General features: G+C 41.4%; 1 protein-coding gene across 3 annotated transcripts in view; it reads left to right on the forward strand.

The window, feature by feature from the left end:
- The window catches only part of jmjd1cb (jumonji domain containing 1Cb), an 81414-nt gene extending 76834 nt beyond the window's left edge, over positions 1-4580 (forward strand). For all 3 annotated transcript variants that reach the window (XM_028429902.1, XM_028429903.1, XM_028429904.1), the window contains 7 exons: positions 204-294; positions 433-563; positions 804-926; positions 1228-1367; positions 1460-1636; positions 2702-2833; positions 3874-4580. In XM_028429902.1, the coding sequence (XP_028285703.1) occupies positions 204-294; positions 433-563; positions 804-926; positions 1228-1367; positions 1460-1636; positions 2702-2833; positions 3874-3951 (872 nt within the window). In that variant the 3' untranslated portion in view covers positions 3952-4580. The remainder of the gene's footprint in view (positions 1-203; positions 295-432; positions 564-803; positions 927-1227; positions 1368-1459; positions 1637-2701; positions 2834-3873) is intronic.
- The last annotated feature ends 11741 nt before the right edge of the window (positions 4581-16321 follow it).

Consider the following 16321-nt stretch of genomic DNA (forward strand, 5'->3'; position numbering starts at 1 on the left):
TCATACATGGTATATTAAACGCCCAATGAGAGTCAACCTTCCTCATTCCTATACTTTGTTAGAATCATTTCTTTAAACTTTTTTTCTGAATTGTTTTATGTTTGGAAATTCCTTGTTAAGGTTTTATAGAAGGTTTCTTAACTGTAAACATTGACTCTGGTTATCAGTTTAACTTAAGTCTTGATATAATTGTTGTTGATCAGAGCGGCCCAAGTCCAAAGATGGGGAACCAGTGGTCTACAGGCTGAAAGACTGGCCATCTGGAGAGGAGTTCATGGCCCTCATGCCCTCAAGGTACACATATGCTTGTTTTTTACTGTTATAGCTGTTGAGAGCGTTGTTAAACTCTAGCTTTACAAAACCCCATGATTAAATCGTATGTGTTTTATAAGGAGAGCCCTGAATATGCCATTTAAAAGAGATTTGTTGCAGATATGATGACTTGATGAAGAACCTGCCCCTGCCAGAGTATTCGGATCCCGAGGGAAACCTCAACTTGGCTTCCCACCTGCCGTCGTTCTTTGTTAGGCCAGATCTGGGGCCAAGGCTCTGCTGTGCCTACGGTGAGAGGGAAACCGCAAGAATGATTTGTTGTTTGTTTTGGATGTCTGTCTACTGTACTGGTAGCTATATTTTATATTTGCTCATCCTATCTATGCTCTAGTAGGTATACAGGTAAAGCCTTAGAGCCCTTTTGATTGTGCGGTCCATAGGTTTATTATGCTGGCTGCGGCTATATATTTCTAGGCAGAGGCACACTTTCACTACCTCTGTTCATATGAATCAGTTGTTTTCCTCTGTAGGCGTAGCTGCATCTCAAGACCAGGACTTTGGGACTGCCAACCTTCATGTGGAAGTCTCAGATGTGGTCTCTGTACTGGTTTATGTGGGAGTAGCCAAAGGCAATGGAGTCCTTTCTAAAACTGGTAAGACTTGCTCTTAGTCATTCACAGATACATCATAAACTGGAGGCAATAATAATAAAAATAATAATACAATATTTTAAACATACAAAATATGAAATGTATTGTTTAGCAAAAGTACAAAGATTTATTATTTATTAGGTGGAGATTTGCTTTTTAGATGTGGATCATGTCAAATCAGAGTAGAATCAGGAAAAGATTGTATTGTTTGAGAATAAATAAATAAATACATTAACTGGAAAAATATAAAAGACATCATTTTTATTTGATAATTAGCTCTTGAAACATGACTGTTTGTTTTTAGGAGTGTTAAAGCGTCTAGAGGAGGAGGATCTGGATGAAGGGGTTAGAAGGAGGCTAAAAGACACCAGTGAAACACCAGGCGCACTGTGGCACATCTACCTCAACAGAGACATGGATAAAGTCCGAGAGTTCCTTCACAAGGTCAGCACTCATATAGACACTATAAAAATTCTTTCACTGCCTTGAAATCACAAAAACCCTCTTTGTCATCTTCACATCTTCACCCACCTCAGCTCTGCAAGGAACAGGGGTCAGGGGTGTCACTGGACCAGGATCCAATCAGAGAGCAGGGCTGGTACCTTAGCAGGAAGCAGCGTCAGAGGCTGCTGGATGAACATGGAGTTCTGGGCTGGACTATAGTGCAATTCCTAGGAGACTCTGTCCTTATACCTGCAGGAGCCATGCACCAGGTATGTATGAAATTAACATACACACACACAGTTATAAGGGATAGCTTAAGGCAAAGTATTAAAGGTAAAGCCCTCTATTGTCAAGAAGCCTGAGAGATAGGGCTTTAGTGTAGTCTGGAATATCTGTAGTTGAACTCCATCTCTGAAAATCAAGAGATGGTGGTGAAGTTCCATCAAAAACAGGAAGTTTTCAGCATCGCTCAGTTGGTAGTGAAGGAAGTTGCAGAGCTGAATTGATGCCTGTGTAAAAAGGCAAGCTGGCACTTTGGAACCCATCTCAGGCCTAGGTTATGTTTGTAAGTGAGCAAAGATACCATAAAAAGACGGTCTTCTCAAAATTACATTATTGTGCAGTGTCTGTTGGGAGTTTTCTAATATTCCTCACACAAGGAGATGTTTATCTCAGATTAAACCCTTTGCTATGGTGATCAGCTCCTTGGGGAAATAAATATTTATAACTATGAGTTCACATACCACATTATGTACTATCCACATGTCTGAGTTCATACCCTTAAAGGTATAAAACTATGGACGAAGCTTCTATCATGTCACCCTTTGGTTTCTGAGGAGCTGTTTTGAGTCCCTGTGGGAGGGACACTCCGACTGTCCGCCAAAACTACACAAACACAAAGAGGGAGAGCGCATATACAATTTCATAAGTTCCCTTCTAGGTCACTTATCAATAGAGACCAGAATCGTTTTTTTGTACCAGGCATGTTTATTTCTGCTGTAAAGGTGGCCAGCAGTCTATGAGGATTGACTCAATTTTGGAGTCAACCCCTATACGCTACAGCATGAACTGCAATTTTTAACACATGCATTGGCTTTATGTCTTCAAGTTAAGTTAATTAAAGCTGCAAGCAGCGTTGCGGGCCCTCGCACACCTTGCTAACCGCAGGGCCATCGCTGTCCCCTCTCCTATGCTCTCCTCTCCTTTCATTCCCAGAGATGTACAATAAGGGCACCGTTCGGTGCTCGGGCCCTAATTACATGTTGTTATGTATCAAGTGTTTACTGTGTTGTATTGTAACGTTTTTGTTGTTCTAAACTCTCTCCTCCCTTCAGGTCCAGAACCTCCACAGCTGTGTTCAGGTTACCAATGACTTTGTGTCACCTGAGCATGTGGCAAGTTCTTTCCATCTGACCCAGGAGCTGCGGCCAAACAAAGAGGAAGTTAACTACGAGGATAAACTACAGGTGCACAGCTCAGTCAGTGTTTAACGCTACTGTGTACAAGTTTTTCAGTTTGTGTTTGATTGGCTAAGATTCTGTTTAAATTCCTGCTTCCTGCTTAACTAGTGGTATAGAGAGTGCAGAACCAAAAAACCTTTACTGTTTATTGTCATGTAGTAATTTTTCTCTCCATGGACAGAGAAAGAATAATAGAAAAGAATATATATAACATAAATTTAATGGAGAGGAAAAACTGTTCTTGAGTCTGGCTGTTTTGTCTTAAGTGTCCCATGCCGTTTTCCAGAGGGTAGCAGAGTGAACAAAGGAAAGGGATGTGTAATGTCTTTCACATTGTTACAGGCCCTGGACTGAGACATGTCCTTTCAGAGGTGGCAGGGGGAAACCAATTCCCTGTGCAGTTTTAATCACCCTCTGGAGACCTGCTTTGTCAGCCACTGAACAGTTTCAAAACCAGGCAGTTATGCAGTATGTTAAAATCAGCTGGTGGGTGGCTGTAGGCATTGCCCACAATGACGGATGTAAACTCCCTCTGCAAATAATAGGGCTGTAGCCCGATAGCCAACAGTTCCACATTCGGGCTACAGAGACGTTCCTTGACACAGACATGTCTGGGATTGCACCGCCATTCACTCACATACAGCACAATACCGCCTCCCTTCTTCTTACCGCTGCCAGTCACATCTCTGTCCTCCCACATGCTCACAAAGCCGGTTGCTGTGACGCTGTTTTCCGGGATGTGCAGAGTGGAATGAGCAGCTGACAAAAGGAGAGTGTAGAAACTGTCTATGCAAGATGGTTCATATCATTTAGATATTCACAAATAATGTATTTATCTTAACTATGAATAATTCTAAATGCTTCACTTTGGTTGAATAGTTTGTGTGTTATCTTGTTGATCTGAATACAACTGAATACAACTTACTTCTACTACTTACTACTAGTAATACAAGTACATGCAGGAAAGCATCACACTTGAGCTGTGAGATCGCAGTTCCTGAGGATTAAAATGGTGCAGCTGTTAAAACATTCTTTCTCCCTCTCAGGTGAAGAACATCCTGTACCACTGTGTAAAGGTGGTGGTGAGCGCCCTGAAAAGAGACAAGGAGGAAGAGAATTCATGATTCCCCCCTGAGCATTGTCGTTGCCTTTCCTGAAAGGGCCTCAGTTCCCATTGGCACCTCACCCTCGTCACACACGAAGGACTGCATGACTGCAAAGAGCTGGCTAGGTCAGAGCTGGTCATATGACCCAGGGGAGCTCATACTTTGAACCACATACAATGACAGGTGTGGCCACATCTTTACCCCAAACCTTCAGTGCCAAGAGGAGATGAACACAAGACCGGAGTGCCAGCTGGACTGACAGGGACTAAAGCTCCATGGTCTAGCTGAGAGCCTTATCAAAGAAACAGAGCTACGACCTCTGCTGGAAAAAAATCTTTAGTGACTGCTGGTGTAATTCTGCTATGATTTGGTTTCCATGGAGACTCAGACTATCCTGTAAGCAGGAGTGATGATGGAGCAACTGAGAATCTCCTGCTGCTTGATCACTGTAGTCTGCTATAAAGGCTAGGAGCTTTAATCCCTGTCTGTAACAGCAGCCCACAATGTCTTGGACAGAAGATTTCACTGATCACAGCAACATCACCAGCAGCATCAGGATCAAAATTGACATCTCTGATGTCTAAAAAAAAAAAAAAAAAAAAGATTTATGGGGAAAAGCAGAAATCTCAGATGTTTCAGTCTGCTGCTCCCTCCTTTGTTGTTTCCTGTTCCTGTAATATGTCTGGTCTTGTCCTTTTTTTCTAGTTCCTTCTGTTTTGTTTGTGGCTCTATTTCATACAGCATTGTTTTTTTCCCTCTGTGAAGATGTATTTATTTTATAGCTCTATGATGTTTTGGAGAAAAAAAGCATTAATGTAAATGTGAGTTGTACAGATTTTTTTTTGGCTGTGTGGTTTTCAGTTGTAATACGGCTCTACTGTGATGGAGGACACACACACGCGCGCACACACACACATGAACCAGGTAATGCCTGTAACTTTGGGAAATGTTGATGCTCTACAGTCCTCATGCCATAAATACATTTTCTGAAAAATGAACTGCCAAACTATTGTAAAGACTGTAAAGTTGTATTATGTGAAGAAAAAAATGGCTTATACACTTCAGCATTTTATGAGAAAAGTATTTGCTGTAAACTTGAGACATTTACAAAAAAAGATGTAATTTATTTAAGAAAAGAATTGATTGTCTTTTTTTGTTAAGATTTACTATAGTGAACTTTTGAAGTTAAAAGATAAAATAATGAAAAAGTTAACTATAATATGTAAATATATACATATATACATTCACTGAGGTATTTTTTTAAAACATGGCTTGCTTCAATTTCAAATTTTAAAGTGCAAGTGTTACATGCTTTGTACATCGACGTTCAAAACGGTTTTACATTTTCCATTAAAATGGATTTATCAAACACCTGGACGTGTGTCTTTCAGTTTCAGTCATCCATTCACAGCGATACCTAGTAAACTGAAATGAAGTGACATTTTACGGGAAAGCCATAACAACTACCTACCTAACAAGAAAAAGAGCATTATCACTACTACTTCTGAACACAAACTTTATTGACAAAAAGCTGTTGTACCTTTATATCTACAACAGCCACTGATAGCTTTAATGTTGAAACATGAATAATGACAGGACTTCTGGGTATTTCTAACTGTCCCCTTGCTCTTGGACATGTTATCAAATGTCCAGCAAAAGCATCAAGTGACCTTGATTCTCATACATTTTATTTGAACAAAAGCAGTGGCAACAATATCTGCCATTGTTGGGAGTCATACATTAATAATCCCACACTCATTTCACCACAAGAGGGTGCTGCAAAATAATTCATGCTTCGGAGAGGTTACAGCTGGCTGGCTCAGTGCAACAACTGTCAGGACAGGGTGATGCTGTCACAAAATAAATATATATAAATACATTGATATTGCTTTAAAGAACCATGGATTTGTGAAAGACTGCACAAAGGTTCCTATTAACCAGTGGTACAAAGAGCAAATCAGGATTCATAAAATCGTCTTTCATCAGATAAGAAAAATGCTAAAAACCTCCAAATCGATAAGTCTCAACAATTTGAAGGCAAACTGTGACCATGGCTCAGATTCAAACTGCTTGACCTCATATTTTCTCTACTGTGACTGTGAGGGTGATTTGAAGACTGTGTGAGTGTATGCATGATTGTGCCTGTAGTTTGTATGTGCAGACAGGAGCTGACATGACTATTGCTGGGATTAATTAATTAACACTGCTCTCCATTATATAAACTCTGTGTGTGTGTGTGTGACAGGTTAACTGGAATACACTGAGGCAGAAGTTCAACACTGAGTTCAGACAGAGGTCGCTCTCCCCTCTCTCCAGTCCTCCTCTCTCTTAGTTTTCTTACTTTCTTTTGTTTGTTTCCCTTTCTTTCTGTGTGGTGTGCTAAAGTACAGCACGAGGAAGTGTCTCCAGGGTTCACCTATAGGTCACTATATAATGTAACTGCAAACACACACACACATGCAGACACAACTTTCCCTCAAAACAAACATATAATTAAATACCTGTCAGATTTGTAAGATAGACGTAAGTTATAAATGAGTTGTTGAATGAAAGCTAAATGTATGTTTGACATGATGGCATAGCTGATATTTTCACTTCACCACAGTCTGTGTGTGCAATAGAGAGAGAGAGAGAGAGACATCTTCACAGTAAGATGAGGCATTGTTCATCGTGACTGTCGACAGCAGACCGCTGCTGCTTTTCACTGTGTGAGCCAAACAAGTGAACCTAAGATATATCAGGCTGCTACTGTCCAACACATACCTGCCCACAAGGTTAACTCACAGGACTGCTTCAATGGTGACTGATGCTGAACAGTTACTGATACAGTAACTACTCCGGTAAAATCAGAAGGAAAGGTCTCCAGTAAGGGGGCATTACTATTTTATAGGTTAACACATAAGGTCTCAGCTCTGGCATGTAAGATCAATACACTGCCCTTGATTAAACAGCAGTTACACTGCTTCAGAACGAGTTAGCTTCTCCCTGCAGCCAGGATCTGTAGAGTTCAACATCAGGCAGATGCACAGCCTGATGACACCATCAGATCAGCTTGGAGGTCACAGGCTCCTGCTGTGTCTTCACCAGTGTGAACTCACTGTGGTCTCGCTAACAACAGCTGGCTCTGTGTGTGTGTGTGCATGCGCGTGTGTGCAGCATACCTCCATTTGGCTGACTGTGGTTTGCTCCCAGTAAAAATGACCCACAGGTGCTGTCTCTCACACTGCGGCTCCCCGAGACTCATTTCTGACCCTGTCCCAACATTCCTCCTGCCTGTTGGTTTATTCGACATATTTTGTATGGGGAACAAACAAAGCTTAATACACTGCAGAAGGTTACTGTATACATATAGATGAAAAATAGGAGAAATATGCTAATTTACATCAATACATGCAAAGGTCTTGAAATGCATCTCCTTCTGCTGTATGCTATTTTATAATGAGTCAGTCTGTGGTTAAAGCTTTGCCTTTAACAAGTGCAAGATCCAAACACCTTACACACATCATCATCAATCCTTCAGTCCCAAGCAGCCACTGCCACAACATATGATGCTGTGCACCTATTATGATATTGATATTTTAAACTTATAAAGGAATAAATGCGAAGCAACACAGTGCATGTAGGCCCTGCGATGGACTGGTAACCTGCCCAGGGTGTACCCCACCTCTTCCCCATTGATAGGTGGGATAGGCTGCAGTCCCCCTTGACCCTGTACAGTACAAGTGGGTTCAGACTTGGATGGGTAGGGAATGTGGGTGTTTGAGGCACCACTGAAATGGTTCCAGTTTGATTAATGATCCATGAGTATGAGTAAATAATATAATATGCTGTGTATATTTGCAAGTTAACCTCATGAGAATGTGACTGGAATAGACAGTTGTAGAGAAAAATAGATGAATCCACAAACACACACGTTTATTTGCATCTTACTGTGAGATGGTTTCTTATGTTATTGTGTGACCGTGTGAACCAAATACACTTTGAATCAGACTGAAGACCAACACTGATTATTTGAATGACTGTGTGAGTGTGTGGGTGGGTGTGGGTGAGAGAGAGAGAGAGAGCGAGAGAGAGAGAGCGAGAGAGAGAGAGAGAGAGAGAAAGAGAGATGGGGGTGGGTTGGTGTGTGTGTGTGTGTGCACTGGGGGGCTGTTGAGTGGGGGTTAAGGCTACATGGAGAGGGCTGGGGTAAGATTGGGGTGAGGGTTTAAGTTGAGGGCAGAGGAGAAAGAACGGAGAGGAACCGTGTGTGTGTGTGTTGTGTATGTGTATGTTCAGGGCAGACGAGTGGCTGCCTGTGTGTTTCTGTCCTCTGAACGACCCCCTCTACTCCTACACATGAATAAGAGGTTTCCATCTCAGCATGTGAGACAGGTGAGAGCCATCGTGCTACTAATTGTTAGCTCTGTCTTCAATCTAGGGACCGTATGGCGATCTCTGGCAGTACTGGAGCCTGTGCCATTGCTGGTTCCAGTGGCAGGTTTCAATTCATTGTCTCATACATGACTCTGATTTACAATGTCTGAATATTTATCAATAAAATCTGACAGCCAATAATCTGTGGCCCTGACAAAATCTCCACAACAGACTGCAATGATGTCTCAGTTGTTTTTTTTCATGCCACTTCCAAATACAATTCATTGTATTGTAGTAAATGACAATATTAGGCAAATACAAACACAGGTGGTCTTTAGAACACTCTGGTATACAGAGGACTTCATGGTCCACCCAGTGACTGCAAGGCTGCTTGACAGTGTGCATGAGGTGTTTCTGCTGAAATTCTGTGTTTGGTTTTCAGTAGACATGGTGGTGAGCATTAAGACCAAACAACTCCACTTTGGTCTCAAGTGTCCATAGGACATTGTTCCATAAGTGCTGTTCTTTGTTCACATGCAGTTTTGTGTGCTTCCACAGGGTAAAGGCAGGGTACACCCTTGAAAAGTCACCAGTCTATTGCAGCTAACATAATAACATAATTTAGAGTAACCAAATTAACCTAACATGCACGTTTTTGGTATGAGGGAGGAAGCTGAAGATGTATTTGCCCAATGCTACTGTTAATAGCATACTGTAATGTTCTTACTTCAGGAAACAGTTCATGTAGGTTGCACGCTGCAAGCAGTCTACAGTTCAGACACTGGTTGTGCATGTATAGCCTAACCCATTCTGCACGGTGTCAGCAAGGGTCGGAACAGCTCATGAAAAAAATCCATTCCATTCATTAGTCACAGTTCAGGGCACATATGTATTGTTCAGTTCATTTGGAAAAAATTGCACTAATAACCCAGAGGAATTTCATTCATGCATGTCCTAACATGGCTGTCTAACTTCAAACTAAGTACAGGCAAACAACTGTCTTAAAAATATTTCATTTTAAGCTGGTGAGCACAGTGAGGACCGTTGATCAGTGTCTAAACTGATCACAGAAAGCAGAGTGCTCATCTGGAAAGAGAATCTCAGTGGCCACTGCTTTCATGTTAGGCGTGTGGAAAGAACTCTGAAGGACCTGATACATTCAGGCTGAACACTCCCAGCTGGCAGGACTCAGACAATCAAAGTTTGCAGTCCTAGTGTCACCACTCTATCCTGCTTCACTGAACATTAACCTGAGGCCTACGTTTACCTGACAGGGTCAAAGAAGGTCAACTCTAGAGTCCTAAAGAAAACCTTGAAAAAAGCAAAGTAAAATAAACTAAATGTAGGAGTTCTGATCATGCTGTACGAAAGTGACCATACATTTAAAGATGGCAGGTGTATGGGGCAGATGGGGTCAAAGGGTCCGCCCAGCAATTTCCTGTGTGACAGAATCACAGAGATCTTTCTTTCCTATCAGACATCCTGACAGTAGACAAAGTACATGGCAGCTGTGGCTCAGGTGTGGAGTGTCCATATTATTAATTAAATCCATATTTGTCTACATACAGTTTAGCATCGTTATCACCCGGGACCAATTGCTTCTGGCATGTTGAAGGACTGAGCTCAACTTTTGAACTTGCTGGAATTCTAACGTGCATCTCATGGTAACAATTCAGGGAACCCTCAAAAGTATGTAAGTCCTTAAATCCTCCCAACCTTAGTCAAATTTTAACCTTTAACCACAAGTCTCAATCATCTAACAGGCACGTGAAGGGGCGTATAAATAAATAAGCACAACTTTACAAATGTATCTACTATTCAATCTGTAATTCCCATAACGATGGTTTCAAAACAACATGCACACATACACAGAAATCATCACACACCCACCCACAGCCGTTCCAACACCTGCAGTGCTGGGCTGAGAGCCACGGAGCAGACTGCCGCTTTCATGCTCCACAACGTTTTACCGGAACATCCTGCAGGAATCTGACTCCCACTAGCAGCGAGGCCAAGAAGGACAGGTGTGGCAGACTGTGCGTGGGTGGCTCTTTGCATGCGTGTGTGTGTGTGTATGATTGGTTTGCTGCTACTAGATACTAGATGGCAGACTCTGTAATTGAGAACACATTCATGTATTGTATGGTTTGGCTGAAAGTGATGTGAATGAATCTCATGTCACATTTATGTAATGGACATTTAGATCTGACAATAAATTTCAAACATCACTTTCATCTTATTTTTCACCTTTGCCTTGGATTGGGCATTAAAACACAACTGCTTATGTTTACATCTTGGAAAACTAGGTAAAGTTGTAGTCTGTCATGCAGGCTGTCAGTATGCACAAAGCATTGCTTTACATTACAGCAATTATTTAATAGAAACATGCTGCAGGTATGAAACAGTTGAATTCTATAATTCTAAATTTGCAAGTAAGATTAAACTGGGGGTTAAAATTGGTGAGGGTTTACTGGTGAGGGTTCAGATTACTTGAAACCACCAGTGCATCCATTGTCCTGGACATTTTAGGAAACTACAGACCGATCTCCAACCTCACCTTTATTTCTAAAATACTTGAAAGAGTGGTTTTAAATCAGCTAAACAGTCTGCTCGATGCTTTCCAGTCTGGATTCACCACAGCACAGAAACAGCACTGCTTAAAGTCACTAATGACCTCCTCATGGCATCGGGCCGTGGATCTCAGTGCTGCCTTTGACACAGTAGATCATCGTATCCTGATACACAGATTAGAACCCGAGATTAGGATTACAGGAAAAAGCACTGCGCTGGTTTAAATCATATTTATCTGACAGATTTCACTTTGTTCATGTTAACGATGTTTCCTCCTCGTGTACAAGGGTTAATCTGGGTCCGAGAGGCAGACACTGCCTCCACCTTTAAGACTAGATTTAAAACTTTTCTGTTTAGTAAGGCGTATAGTTAGCCTTAAACATAGTGTGTAGGGCTGGTAGGTATAGTTATAGTCGCCTCAGCCACAGGTATAACAGGTATCATAGGGCCGATAAAATCTTAACTTTTAGCACAGCTATGCTGCTATAGGCCTATGCTGTCAGGGGGCACAAACATGATCCACTGAGCAGTTTCCCTCTCACCCTCTGACTTCTTCTGGCTCATACTGGTAATATCATCTCATAATCTGTGTTTACTGTCTTCCTCGTAGTTTTGTGTCTTGCTCTCTCTCTCTCTCTCTCTCTCTCTCACATGCTGACCTGCAGTCCAGCCCCTGATCTCTCCTGTGCTCATCGACTTCATTAGCCTCTGCTACTCATCTTTGTTTTGATTACTATCAAATTACTATTACTACTTATGGACTGGTGATATATATAGATATCCATTATAATATAATCACTGTTTCATCTTGCTTGCTCTGTACTGTATTATGTATGTTTGCTGCATGTTTGTTCCCCTCGCTCTCCTTCATCCTCTCTGTCCTGTCTTCCTCTTCTTCTCCTCCTCTACCCGGCCGACGGAAGGTTCTTCGTTAAGAGACGGGTCCTGCTCAAGGATTCTTCATCTTAAAGGGAGTTTTTCCTTGCCACAGTGCTCTTAAGGGGCTCTGGCTCTCATGCTCTGGGTGTATGTGAAGCGCTTTGAGACAATTTCTGATTGTAAAATGCGCTATATAAATAAAACTAAATTGAATTGAAAATTGAATTGTCTTTTTCTATGCCTTTCTTTGGAATGAACTCTGTGGTCATTCTCCACCTTTTAAACAAATGTATTACCAATGAAATAAACTGCTACATCTAGTACTTCCCATCTACAAAGTCACAACCAAGAGGCAACCTCTGAGGCTGAGGAGTGTCAATGCGGGGTTAAAAATTCCAATCCCCAGTACAGCCTGGTACATCAGCAGCATTGGTCTCTACTTATGTGTCCCTGTCATGTGACAACTATACAGAGATGTTTATGCTATTTTTTGTTTGAAATCATTGACTTGTGTATTTAATAAAAGTTGTGCCCACCTTGAGTGACAGGCAGGTGCAAACTCACCTCAGCTCCACTCGTGTTCCACCTCTTTGCCTGTTTTGGGAGTTTGGGTGGATGACACTGCCAACATGGTGTTTGACAATGTCTGAAAAATAAAATGTTGGTGTTAGAATGTTTAAAATTGTTTGTCATGTGATAAATAGATCCAATAGCTTCATATTTCTTCTAAAGGGATAGAACAGCAGAAGACCATGTGGCTCAGATCGAGCAACTGACTGCTCGGTCATGTCTTTTAACTGTCTTTGCCTCAGTTTTAGTTGTCCCTTAAGTCCCTTAATTTGTTCCACATAGAGAGAGAGCTGCATGAATACCACCAAACCAAATTCCCCCATGTGAATTGGCCTTGCTTTGCAGATTCAGGTTCTGGAATGTGCTGCAGCATCAGCAGTATCTGTGATTTCTAATTAGACAGAATCTAGACTTGAATCTAGACGTGTGTGTGTGTGTGTGTGTGTGTGTGTGTGTGTGTGTGTGTGTGTGTGGCAACATGCCTACAAGAGCCTTCTGTGCTTATGCAACATTTGAACTTGATTCACCTCTTGTACGGTCAAACAGAGTTCACTCTGTGTCGTGTCACTGCCTGTAGACCACAGTAGCAGATCATCACTGTCAGCAACCTCTCTGCTCCTTCTGTATTCTCCTGTAACTAACACCGCCTGCTGCTTGTCCCCTCCCAGTTAACCAGCAGAAGGAGAAAGGCTGTGTACTTTTGCAATCTGGTTATAAGATTTTTATTTGGAAGGATGTGGGTTAGCAATTCCACTGTCATATTTAATCATTGATGTTATAATTGTGGACAGTATATTGGTATATTGGTTTTAATGACTGGGAATTCTAAATTGGCCATGGATGTGAGAGGTTGTTTGTCTCTGTGTATCTCTGTGTGATCCTGAAGAAGGCTGGCCACCTGTCCAGGGTGTACCTGCCTCTCTCCAATTGACAGCTGGGATAGATATTATTTTTTGCACGCCAGTGGTTAGGTTTCCCCCTTTTTGGATTCTCCTCCACATTCATTTTGCTCCTGTTCTTGATTATTATGGCAAGTTGTGAGGTTACCTAAAAGCACATAATCATTTTCTATCTTGCAGCATTTTGTAAATTCACTTGTTTTACACAGATGTTGATGTCGTTTGCTTTTTTGCTGGCTGTGATGCTATTTAATTTGTTTTGTTATTGTATTATTATTATTATTATTATTGTTTTAAAGCTTGCAGCTGGATAGTTTAACACAAAAGCTGAAAACTGGAATGCAGCTGTAGCTCAGTACTCCTCACGTGCAAAAAAAACAGCAAATAGTCTGCATAGGATCTTTGTATATTGTTTAAATGGCTATTTAAGTTAGCACAAATTATTTATCTATACTGATGAATGATGTGTGCTAACTGCAGGGTCACAGCCTGTGGATCACAGCACAGTGCAGGAACCATTTGCTGTACATGCTCATTTCACAAGTACATTATTTACACACACACACAGTTTTCTTTACATTTTCTTTATTCTCATGTATTACTACTTTTTATAAATAGGACACATTTGTATATGCAAAAAGAATGTGGTCTCCTCAGAATGCGCTCTGAGTTATAGGCTTTTAATGCGTCATCAGTGTGTCTAGGATGTATTGCACCTGTACTGTCTATTTGTAATCAGGTTATACAACAAGTCTAAATAGGCCAAAATATGTCCTCCTATCTGTGCCTTTATTTGCTGTCACATAGAAAAACAATGTAAATTAAGTTACAAAGCTACAAATATAAGAACACCAGCCTCCAACTGGGCAGAAGAGGGCTGTGAATGTATTTGTTTTTTAAGGTTACCTGCAATAAAAAAGTTTTTTAAATATTACTGCAATAAAAATTGTAAATATAAATTCATAACCACACACATACCCACAGCAGATAGGAATGTGGACTAACAATGCCTGGGAAACAAGGGGTCATGCAGGGGTGGCGCCCTGCTGTCTTAAACATGCCAACACTTACACACACATACATAACTGTGTGTAATAAGGTAAAGACACACTCATGTGGAAATACATGCACAGACACATAAACCCATTTGAGCCCTTTTATTCTGTATGAGCACACACAGAAACACAGAGGTGAAGTATGTTGCATGCCAAAGATGCATAGTCCTGGCCTGGACAAAGGTAACAGGGGGACAGAGGTAAACTGGAGGTTAGAGCAGAGATGGAGAGAAAAGGGGAGATGGATGGAGAACAGAGGGATAAAATCAGGAGGAGAGAGGAGAGAGGATTGATGAAGTGGGAATCTGGGATGAAAGGGGAGGGAGGATGGGGAAATGTTATTCTGACCTAGAGTCTGTAATGCTGGCTCTGTTGTCTTGCTCTGTCTTGTGTAGTCATTTAAACAGATGTCCTTAAAAACAGAGTGATAATATTACCCAGCAACTACTAATTTTTTAAATATATTTCTTGAAATGGTCTTTACACCCTAACAGCAAAAATAATGTGGGATCTGAAAAAAGACAGAGGTGATGATAGGTGGAACAAATGCGTTCTCATTAAATAGCCTGCAGCTAAAAGATCTGAGGCCTGTGGTGTTTATCACTGCACCTCCAGCCTCTTGTCCTTTTCCTCTCCTCTTTAAAGGTTTCTCACATGTGTGAAGGGCGTAAAATGACTTCCTGGGTTGGAACGCTGGAACCCCATTGCCTTTGGTGGGAGGTGGGACTGAAGCCTGAGCCTTTCACAGGGCTAAAAGGTGACTCCTGTCTCACTGAGACAGACACAGACAGATGAGAAGAGGAGGAGATGAAGATTGTTGATGGTTCCAGCTGGAAAACCAGTCAGAGAGTTCACAAGGCAAAAGGAGCAGAAAGAATGTTATTTGTCCAAAAATGTATTATAAAGAAGATTTTACAAATATGAAAATGCTAAAAAATGTGAATGATATTAATTCCACCTGACAATGACAGTAGCAAACCTTTCATTTATTGTATGAGGTTGATGTATGTATGCATTGTTTTGCAATTATTTGAAATAAAGTAACCAAAATTAGTAACTCAAATTTTCTCTCTTTGGCCCAGAATACAACACACACATGCACCCACACACACACACACACACACACACCCTACTTCACTCCACTGTGTGACCTGTAGTCAACCTCTGTCCTGCTAACCTGTATTTATTGGCCATTAAAGGCCAATAGTTCACTCAAACCCTGACAACTCTGATTTATAGGCAGATTCATCACACTGTGCTTCTACAGCACACACACTTACTGCCTAGTGCTGCTACACAAGACAGGAACGGATGTGTGTGTGTAGATGGACAGATAGATGAAGGGATGACAGACGGATAAGCTCCTACAGAGTCACTGTGAGATACTGTGATACAGTGAAGGAGCTTATAATAGATAATAGCAGCCTAGGAACGCACACACACACACACACACACAAGAGTATGGTAATATAGTATAAGCCCGTCTTTCTTGTGTGTGGTCTGGGTGTGTGTGTTTTTTCCTGGATGTGAAGTTTAACCCTAAAATGCACAGTGACCCATTGGAACCCATGATCAATGTGAGGGTCCAAAGTGAGGTCCTCTAGTCTGCTTTGTCTGGGCCTTAGCCCTGTCTTAACAGGGTAGAATTAGGGTAAGAAGCTGGGGAATGCAGTGTCCCCATGGGGACGGTGGGACAAACATGCTGTAAGTGGTGAGCTATTAGGCAGGAGTCAGGTCGTCTGGTTACTTCTGTTGTTGTTTGCCTGCTGATTTGCCTTTAGGGTCCAAGCTCCATCATACCTGCAGGACCTAGTACCATACTCTTTCATACTAGTGTATCTGTATATTAAACACAATATAACTTTTTGCCATACATACGGATACCTAAAAATAAGCAAGGAAGTTGTAAATAGTTATACAGAGAATTGGCCTTTTAAAGTTGCTTTCTTTTATGTGATGAAAGGACAGGTTTATGTTAGACCTGGCCACCTGTTATTTTGCTGCCTTTATAAGTCTCCAGTGTCTTGGAGATGTTGGCTAAATGTTCCTGAAAATTGA

This window comes from Parambassis ranga, chromosome 19, assembly GCF_900634625.1.
Source record: "Parambassis ranga chromosome 19, fParRan2.1, whole genome shotgun sequence".
Taxonomy (NCBI): Eukaryota; Metazoa; Chordata; class Actinopteri; family Ambassidae; genus Parambassis; species Parambassis ranga.